This window comes from Malus domestica, chromosome 11 (assembly GCF_042453785.1).
Source record: "Malus domestica chromosome 11, GDT2T_hap1".
Classification (NCBI taxonomy): domain Eukaryota; kingdom Viridiplantae; phylum Streptophyta; class Magnoliopsida; order Rosales; family Rosaceae; genus Malus; species Malus domestica.
Genome location: NC_091671.1, coordinates 35,560,142 through 35,570,784, shown reverse-complemented (window position 1 = coordinate 35,570,784; position 10,643 = coordinate 35,560,142). Strand labels below are relative to the sequence as shown.

The 10,643-nt window shown below is 34.4% G+C and overlaps 1 protein-coding gene across 1 annotated transcript; it reads left to right on the top strand.

The window, feature by feature from the left end:
* Positions 1-6,778: 6,778 nt before the first annotated feature.
* On the top strand, positions 6,779-9,470 carry LOC103448742 (uncharacterized). Its single transcript, XM_017335561.3, has 5 exons — positions 6,779-7,716; positions 7,992-8,105; positions 8,555-8,724; positions 8,814-8,987; positions 9,086-9,470. The coding sequence occupies exons 1-5, from the start codon at positions 7,003-7,005 to the stop codon at positions 9,204-9,206; spliced, it is 1,293 nt and encodes a 430-aa protein (XP_017191050.2). The 5' UTR covers positions 6,779-7,002; the 3' UTR covers positions 9,207-9,470.
* The last annotated feature ends 1,173 nt before the right edge of the window (positions 9,471-10,643 follow it).

Below are 10,643 nucleotides of genomic sequence, written 5' to 3'. Positions count from 1 at the left end.
ATGCGCAGATACGTCCATGTAACTCTGTAAAGAGTCACAATTCAATTATAATCCTTCCATCAACCCATCATCTGGTCGCTCATCTCTTCCAATGTATACGACCTTATCCTGTGCATGCACAAAACCAAATAATATTTCATGATAAGGCCATGTGCTTGATGAGATGTATTTTATTTCAAACGGAACTCTAGGTTGATAACAAGAAGCCACATGGGCTTGTTACTGTCTCAAATGCATGCTTATCTCCATTAATTCAAATGGAAAATCACAAACCCACTCAATTTGACTGTGAATCAATCAAGTCATCACGTGCTGCATGCTTTTCAAATCAAATACAATTAGTTTAATCCTTTATCCAAGAAAAAAGGCATGACGTCACAAGCTTTCACAACTCTCGCACAGTATTACTCCCATTTAATCTATCCCGATCTCTTTAGACTCACAAGATCTCTCTCAAGATAATTACCATGATTAAAATTAATAATAATATCAAGAAAAATCTGTTTAATCTTGGAGTCATCTAATGGTTTCAACGCCACCAGGCCGATAGTGTAAAATCGGGTCCAAACATAACCTCAAGGAATGCAATTGCATGTGATTATGGAAGAGCTCAAAAAATGACGACCTAAGTGAAGGACTCTTGTAGAAGATTATGAACACATGCCAACAAGTCATTTTAGTGATCATTTTTTTTCCTTCATGTTTTACATTATTGCAAGTGTCGGGAAAAAATGTAAATAGTATGTTTGTTTCTAATTAAATTTTGAATGCTTTTCCCTTTTAAATAGAAAAAAAAAGTACTGGTCATTTGGGAGCATGAGTGGGTTCAGTTTCCTCAGTTAAAAGGCTATAGCGAGAAATATTTACCTCGCCAAATGTCTCTTATGCCGAGGAAATTGTAAATTCCTCGCAGAGGTTGTGAGTTTTCCCAGTTTTTGCTATAATCTATAGCGACAAAAGAACTATTTACGCGACAAAATATGGGCCCATCCTCCACGGATTGTTCCTCGCAATAGGGGCTCAACAGCGAGAAATGTTTTTCTTACCGTAGACTTTCCCCAAGGAGCCTACTACGAGGACCAAATAAGGATAAAATTATTTCCTCACTAAAACTCTATTACAATGAAATTATTACTTTTAGCACATAAATAATTTCTCAACAAACAATTATTTTGTTGTAGTGTCAAACTCATTCTCAATTTTTGAAGGGTGCGTTATTTTCATACACCCCATTTTACCTTTCACGCACCTTTTAATTTTAATTGTTTAATATTTTTTAGAGTGTGTGTGAGGTAAATTGCCGTGCCAACCGAATTGTCAACCGTGACATACCAATTTTGTGCCAATCGGTAATGGTACGGTATTGTATCATACCAAAATTTCATGGTACGGCATTGGTAATGGATACTATTATCACGGTATTACCGTACCGTACCAAAAATATAATATAATATATAATTATATTAACACATATTTATAATATTCCATTGCTTGCTTGATTTGTATAATGAGTAGTATAGGAGGGATTCTTCTACTACCATTGGGGCTCTATTGGAAGATGTGGAACTAAATGAGGAGTTCATAATTCAAGCTTGTGGGGGTGATGAGAACAAAATTGAAATGATGAAGGAGCTTATACAAGAAAGAAGGGAGCAACGCCTTTTGGAGATATCCAATGAAGTCGATAGGTACTTTGCCCCTCCTTATATTAGCATTGTTGTTGGTGGCTTTGATCTCTTGAGTTTGTGGAAGTCAAACACCAAAGAGTTCCCAATTCTTTCACAAATAGCCAAGGATATCTTTGCAATCCACACTTCTACCATTGCTAGTGAAAATGCATTTAGCCTAGGGAGGAGGGTTGTGGACCTTTTTAGGGCATCATTGACTCCTAAAATGGTAGAGGCACTAGTGTGTATTATTGATTAGTTTAGGATAGATGAAGTAAACTTCTACAAGGAACCAACGGAAGATATATATGCTTCAATTTTACAAGGAAATGGAAGAAGTTGAAACAAGTAAGATATGCTTAATTTTTTTAGTAAATTTGTTGTTAAATGGTTTTCAGCTTTAATTCTTCTTGCTACTAATATGTTTTCTTTGTTTGTAATGTAGGCTTGACAAAAGCTTAATTTTCTACAAGTTCAATGTCTCCTCCAAAAACTTTGACATCTCAAACTTGAAGAATTGATCAATGAATTTTACTTTTTGAAGTTTAGTTCCAATTTTTATTTGGTTTGAAACTTTAACTTCTATTTGGGTTGTTCGTAACTTCTATTTGGATTGTAAGCTTAATTTTCAGCATGATCTTGATGCATCAATTGAATTATTGTGTGTGTGCATTGTGAATGATGAATAATATATGAATTTAAACTACAATACAGAGATAAAGGTACCCCAAAAAAAAGTTTTGCCCTTGAATTGGATTAAAAAAACAAAAATAGATTTTGTCCCAAAACAAAGTGGCAATTATCATTGTCATACCATGCCAACCGAACTATTTGGTAATACCAAACTTCAGTATACCGAAAGTTTGGTACCGTAATTGGTATGAGAGTTTTGATATGGTAACCGTACCAAACCTACCTCTACATTAAACAAATAGTAATGTGTTTATTTAGTCACCAAAATTATTACACGATTGAATATTAGGTCCCTAAATTGTTTTTTCAGTAATAAAAGTCTTTAAACTCATTAAAAATTGTCAATTGCATCCCCTACTTATATAGATCTTAAGCTATTTTATTCAACTTTTCATCGATTCAAGTCACGTGACTTTCATATGATACACATTGGAGAATATATTGGCAATTTTCATTGAGTTTAAGTACTTAATTTAGTGTATGAAGTTAACTTTAGGGGTAAATTGGTTAGATTTGCAACGCTAAGGGCTTATGGTGAGGAAATGACGATATTATCCTCTAAATAGTGTCATGTGCAAGTCATAAAACATTGAATAGAATAGCTTCAAATATAAAAGTAAGGATGAAATTGGTAATTTTAATCCATTTAAGGACTTATTTTACTGTAAGAATAATCTAGAGAACTAATTTTCACTTTTGTTTTTGTACTAGTTGCCTCGTAGCTTTATATATAAAGTAAATTGTAGCAATGGTACTTTAACTGAACTGGAGCAATGGTCCCTCAACTAAAAATCCATTGTCATTGGTCCTTCAACTCATCAAAACGTGAAGCTATGATCCCTCAACTAAAAATTCATTACCATTGGTCCCTCAACTTTAATCAAACTGGAGAAATTGTTTCTTAACTTTAACCCAATTGGAGTAATAGTCTCTCAACCTTTACCCAATTGTAGCAATGGTTCTTCCAACATAACTCCTTTTAATAAAATTCGAACGAAGTTGATGAAAATGACCATAGCTACACGTTTCGATGAGTTGAGGGATACCAATTGTAGTAATAATCTTTCCAACATAACTTATTTTGACAAAATTCTAACGAAGTTGACAAAAAGGACCATCACTACACATTTTGATCAATTAAGGGATCAATGGTAATGAATTTTTAGTTAAGGGACCATTGTTCCAATTTTGATAAAAGTTGAGAAACCAATGCTACAGTTTACTCTTATATCTATATTGAGGTGAGACGAAAGTGGTATTAAGATGTTAAGAAATGTACAAACTTTCAAATAGGGTTCTCTGGACTAAATCAATAGGGTTTTCAAGCCAAAAAGAGTGGTGTCATGGAGGCTCCACTGTCCTTTTCTATGGAATATATGGATGGTGGGTGGCTGGTTTTTCTTGAAAGGCACCATTTTTGTTTTGTTATGAAAAACTTGGGATGGTTTGTTGTGGCCAAAGTAGGGTCCCTCAAGAAAGTTAGAGATTAGCTTTGCTCATTGGTATATCACAAGGCAAGATTGGAGGATTCAAATTATAGTGACCTCTCATCTTGTGTTATCTATTTTTTATTTCGGATTATTAAATTTATAATTAGATTATGATTATCTTAATTAATTGACTCAAATCTTTGAATTCGCTGAGAATCTAAAATTGTTGTCAAATTCTTATTGGATGGGATTTGAATTTAAGTATCTAACCTAAGAGCTTATGGCTCATATACCAAATGAAAATGAACTAAAATAGGATCTAGTGTGTCCAATTTTGGTAGATTTTTATTTTTCATGATACATATTAGATATCGCTTAAAATCTAAATCCATCTTCTGATCACCATTAAGTTTGAGAAATCTCATATTCTAATCCTTTTAATTATTCACTTAATTTATAAAGCTGAACCATGCGGAACTATACGTCTTGGTTCATAAACATTTGGTGATCTAAGTGATCCGACTAGGTTAACTAAAATCAACTACGTGATAGTCACTTGAAAGCAAACATCATTTGTACGAAAAACAAGCACTTTATACATTTCAGTGTAGATTTTTATATTATTTGTAAATGTGTATTTATGTATATGTATGTATGTATGTCTATATATATATATATATATATATATATGTATGTATGTATGTGTGTGTGTGTGTGTGTGTATGCCTTTAAGGGAAGGGATCCCCATTTTTCAAAATAAATGGGAACACCCTCTTAACCATTAGATTTGGCTTTAATGAAATTATGTGGTTGAGATTAAATCACAGTCCACAGAATCTCAACCACATGATTTCATTAAAGCCAAATCTAACGGTTAAGAGGTTATCCCCACTTTTTTTGAAACATGAGGATCCCTCCCCTTATATATATATATATATATATATATGTATGTATGTATGTATGTATGTATGTATGTATGATTTACTATTTTTTTTTCTATGAGAGGTACCATACCGAAGATCCTAGTATATAACATGAAAGCTTTTGATCAAAGTATGTTCAATCGAAGGGGAAAAACATAAAAAACAAAAAAAAAAAGAAGTGATCCATGCTGTATCTCTTCAACTATGTTCTTGCTATAGTTCGTAGGTAGATATGAACCGCAGAACATCTTTTCTTATAAAGCGTAACTTTGAAAAAAGTTAACGTTATAAGTAAACTTCCTAATCAATTTCAATAAATATCATTTATAATTGTTACCACTAACTTTTCATAAATAGGAAATAGAAACTAACAAGTTGAAATTAGAGTGCAGAAAGGAAATTAAAATTTGGGTGACAATGGAGATGGGGTCGAATTTGTCATTCGGTCCTCACATTTTTTTTAACTATTTTTTTTCCCTTGAAAGATGAACAATGTCACATTAAATATAGAATATACCACATATGATAATGAAACAATCATAACTTCAAAGACTTATAACAATATGTCATTCAAATCACCAATATATATTCATTGGTGTTTTGAAATGACAATAATGGGAAACGGGCTTTGCTTTAACAACATGTCATTCAAATCACCAGTATATATTCATTTAAAATTTAAATTTACATCAATAAAGTGTACAAGATACAAATTTTAACAAAATTGTATATGAAACAAATTGAAAAGGTAAAACTAAAGGAAACTTAAACAACTGAAAAATTCACGTCACAAAAACAATTTCAAGTTTTGCACATCATTGCAGAAACAACAAGCATTTATCTTAAATCGTATAAGAATAATTTGCATATGGTATTTGTTTATTTTTCTAGCTTTCCTATCAAAGAAACGAGTATGTAATACTCAAATATAGTGCCAATCAAAGTGTGAAAGGAATTTTGCCATACGAACACGATATCGATTTTTAAATTAAAATGCAGTTCAAATAAGAATGTGAAAACTCCCATGTACACGACATTATACTTTTCAAATCCCAAGAACATGCTAGTAAAAATATATGCTACCACATTTGGCAAATTTAATGGTGGTGAAATCCATGCAAGTGTCGTTGTTAGGATGAGAAATTTACGGTGTATCGAGAACACCATTGGATACATCAATTGCCATAATATAATTGAGTGAATTTTTTTTCTAAATTTCCAATCAATTTTATTACGACACGATGTACCAATTATGTTCCCGACACACTAAAAAATCTCTCAATACTTTAAAAGGCCTCTGTACGTGAGAGTTGAGGTGGTAGGCCCTATGCTAAAGCTGCAAAACCCAGCCATGCATGGTTGCCCAAAAATGAAACAAGCAAAGCAATTGTGACACAGGCTTCGCAGCTCAATTTGGTAACTTGTAAACAAACACAATTGGAATTTGGAGAGCAAAAATCTGGCTTTTTGGCTTTCGGCTTTAGGCTTTCGACTTTCGGCTTTTGACTTTTGGCTTTTGGCTCTCACTTTTCTTCTGAGGGAGAGAAAGTAGTGAGTGAGTGAGAGAAAACAGAGCTCATAAGAGTCGGTCTAGGAAGCAAATGAGGAGTGGAGCGAGAATGTGGGCGACAAATTTGAGAAAAATATTATTCATAGTGCTCTAGATTTGCATGGTTTGAATTTAAAAAAAAAAAAACCCCTACAAAAGATACAGATTTTTTTGTCATAAATTTGCATATATAAACTCACTCTCTCTCCCTGTGTCATCTGATCTGTCTCAGACAAGCAACCGCATGTGAGTAAAATCTGAAAACCTCTCAGATATTCTCTCTTCCTCTTCACTCACTCTCTCTCTCTCTCCCTCTCTCTCCTTTGCCTTTTAATTTTTGTACTTGTTTTTTTGCTAAAAACTTGGCTAGGCTTTTGGGTTTTTTCCTCGCCAAACAAGATTTTGGGCAATCTTAAATTCCTCTCGAGTTTGTTTTCAAATCATGGTTTCTTGAAAATCAAAGGCTTGGGTCTCTCTCTCTCTCTCCAATCTTTGTTTCTTTGTTTCTTTAAACTTCAAAAAAAGTTATAAAAACCCAAATTGTTATTCATGGAAGAAAAGAACAAGAGCAAGCACTACAAAAGCCACAAGAACATGTTCCTCCTCTAACTAAAATCATCGTCAAGATCGAGCTTTTCTCCCATAAATTCCCTTTTCAATTTCTGGGTTTGACCAAAAGTCCCATAATTGTTTTATCAACTGTTGTAAAAGTAGATGGAATTATTAACATAGTAAAAGAAATGGCTCATGAGGAAGAACAAACCCAAAACACTAGCAATGGAATTATTGGGTTGGGAAGCAATAACATCATCAGTAGCAGATCTTCATCCAAAAAAACAAAGCAGAAAAAAGTGCCACAGAGAGGACTTGGTGTTGCACAGCTTGAGAAAATCAGGCTTGAAGAACAGCAGAAGAAAGCAGCTGCTGCGGCAATTTTGTCCACCACCCCACCATCTTCTCTCTCATCACCAACTAAATCTACTTCATCTTCATGTCCTAGTTCGGTTCCGATCAGGCATTTTTATCAGCCTCCCTCTTCAATCCCATTCCCATCACTGGATCTGCCTTCTCCAAACTCAATTTTCCAGCCGCCGTTGATTCCACCGGCCCACAGCGGCGTTGATGGTAGAAAGCTAATGATCAGCAGTGGCACTGTTCCATTTGGAATGAGAAATAGTTACAACAATAATAATATTAATGGTTGTGGGAATGGGAATCATGTTCCCAACTTGTGGAATCCGTGTGAGTTCAATGTTCTTGATCACAAGGAGAGTTCTAATCCTGGGTTGGATCCTGGATTGGCATTCAGGTCTAATTTGAATGTGCCTTTCGAGTCCAACAACAACAACCCCATTAGGGCTCTCTCCAATTTTCCAACAAGAACACACCAATTTCATCAACAGCACCCTCCTCCACCGCCACCGCCACCACCATCATCTCCTCCTCCTTCAATGGTAACCCATTTTTCTACTCTATTTTCTTCATTATTTGTTTCATTTCCCCCTTTCTCTTTATAGCTCTAGAAATTTTGTAATTATGTGAAGAAATGATACATGCGAGTTGGGCATATTAAATCAGGATAGTGTGCCCTCCTCTGTAGATTGAAGTAGTTTAAAATATCGTCATATCAAAAATTGAAAATTTAGTTATATGAAGAAATCACTTTTGACGATGCACTTTTTTTAATTCTATTTGCTAATGAATTGTTGGGGTGTGGAAAATCTTGCAGGTGAATGTGTCAACAGCAACTTCAACATCATCTGTACTAAATTTTCAGATAGAGCCCCCTTCAAACCAAAGCTATTACAGCAACTATGCTCCTATGTGGCCGGATGAAGAAAAGGTTCGTTCTGTTCACCTCTACATTCAGCCTAGATGATTGCTTCTTTTTCCTGAAATATATATCTAATTTTAGCATCTCAAAAATTAAATTTCTCAGTGCTTTATTTGAAAATCCTTCTTCCTAGTGGGAAATAGTCCAACCATTGGGATCTCATTAGATTTGGAAATCCTATTTCTTATATTGGAATTCAGAAAGAATTTGTATATTTTATTTCAATTTGTTTTATTTTGTTGGAATTGAATTTGAATGAGTACAGTCTGTTCGGTAATTTTGTGAGGCACCTGAGAGATTGGTGTTTCTGCAAACCTAGGCGTAGCAAGCCAAGTTGCCAATAGCAGTGTCATCTTCCATCTAAGCCTAAACTCTAAATTTCCTCCTTGTAGTTTAGATAAGAGTAGAATATCGCTATAATACTTCCATTAATTCTTACTATCTTTAATATGTAGTAGATGGTTGGCATGAAGAGGCCATATCCATTTTCTCTAGAGAACCCATCAGTCCCCTCCATCAACTTCAAGTTCCCTACCTTTGTTGCTCCACCTATAAGAACAGACGAAGGAACTTCATGTGGGAACAGGTCCCCCTTCAATTTTGATCCAGCAATCAACCCAAATTTCAGGTCAGTTTGTCTCTAATTATCTTCCACTTATTTATAACAAGCACATTATTTTGCTGACTTGGTTTTCCTTTCCTTTGCCCCATATTCAGAGAAGGCCCTTCATGGTCAAATTCAATTTCAGAGTCAAATTCGAGAAGCAGCATCAAAGAAAATGGGAGTGTCAATGGAGATTTTCTCACCCTAGCCCAAAACTCAAACTCCCTCCATCTTATCTTGCGTTTCATAACCGCGAAGTTCCGGATTTCGAATCATTCCCCTATCAAGTGAGATAAAGGAACACTTCCCAATTCTCATTTCACTAACTTTGTTTTGCATTTTCATTTCCTTTTCTAATTTTTTTCGTTCATCCAAATCGTTATAGGGGAATAACGCAGATGACACATATTACCAGCCAGGACCAAGTATTCCAAATCCACAACAAGCTTTCTACAGCTTCTTCCCACCAGCAAAGTCACAAAATGGTAGGGCAGCAACCACTCTAAACAACAATTGTAATGGTGAAGTAGGAGAAAGTGTTGATCTCAAATTGAGGTTATAAAATCCGTTTCTATTTATTGATTAGGCCATTTCTTGTGGTACTTGTTTTCTCTGGAAACCATATTAGAAAATTCCTTTTTTTTCATGATTCAAATTTAGACTTAGATGGATCTAAATTTGCATATGTAAGCTTGAGCCTTGTGAAGGGTGAAAAGTTTGAAAAAAAAGGGAGATGCAGATTTGTCAGTTTGAGTGGTTACAATTGTATTTTTATGAAGCCGACGTGCTTGTGTACCTTGGGGTTTTGGGGACTTGTGAGTTATGTTTTGAGTTTGTTTCTGGTTGGGGAATGATAGATGACCGAGGCACTGCAGTTGCTAACAAACTCTTGCATGTGGATTGTGGAGGATCTGATTGTGCATTGTCCTATCGTCTTTTATGTGGGGTAGGCACATATACTTTCATTATAAATGGTAAGGCTTATTTTTAACTCCACCCCTTAGAACTTGATTTTAATTACATTTTGCTATTTGTAACTTAAAAGTCACAACTTTACTATTTAAAATTGAAAGTTCGTTTCATTTCATCCCTTGAAACCATTTTAATCCTATTTTGTCTCCTGAAACTTGAAAGTCGTCTCTATAAAACTCAATTTTCGCTCCATGTTGCCTTAGATCTGTTAATTTCTTATGTGGATTTGATTTAGCTGCGCCAAGCTAATCAATTTTTTTCTTTTTCATCTCTTCAACTTCTTTTAAACTTAATATTGTTTTATTGTTGAATGTTAACGCATAATGAAGATTTATAATCAAATTTATTGCACATGTGACATAGTCTTATTGGGTGTTAGGTCCCACATATGTTTCCAGAAGCGACCTTTAAGTTTCAGGAAGAAAAGAGAGTCCACAAATCAAAATGAAATGAATTTGGAATTTTAAGGAGTAAAGTGATAATTTTTTAGTTACAAATAACAAAATGATATCAAAATGAAGCTCTATAAAACGTAACTAAAAGTAAGTCTAAAATATATTACTAACGTGTGATGTGAAACTGTGGGCCCATATAGTCTTGTATATAAGAAAATGCTAACATCAGTCTCACGCAACTAATTTTGGCCGGTGATATTTGTATGTTCCATTCGTGCATATACAATTGTAATGGCATTTTTTAGAAAACTAATACGATCAAATTACTCAGCCGTTGCAAAGACTCTTGCACTTTTCATACACTTAGCGACGAGGGTTTCGAACGCGTAATGATTGATTCTCTAGTCTGAACCGCGTCATTATTCTCGTTTGAGTAATTTCATTCTGCCTCTAATTTTCATTCGTTTCAAATCTCAACCATCTTGTTGGATTCACACCTCCCACTTTATATATGCAACTAAATTTGGCGTATTAGGTAGAATGGTGACTAAGCTCTAAATAGACGATGGTAAGATG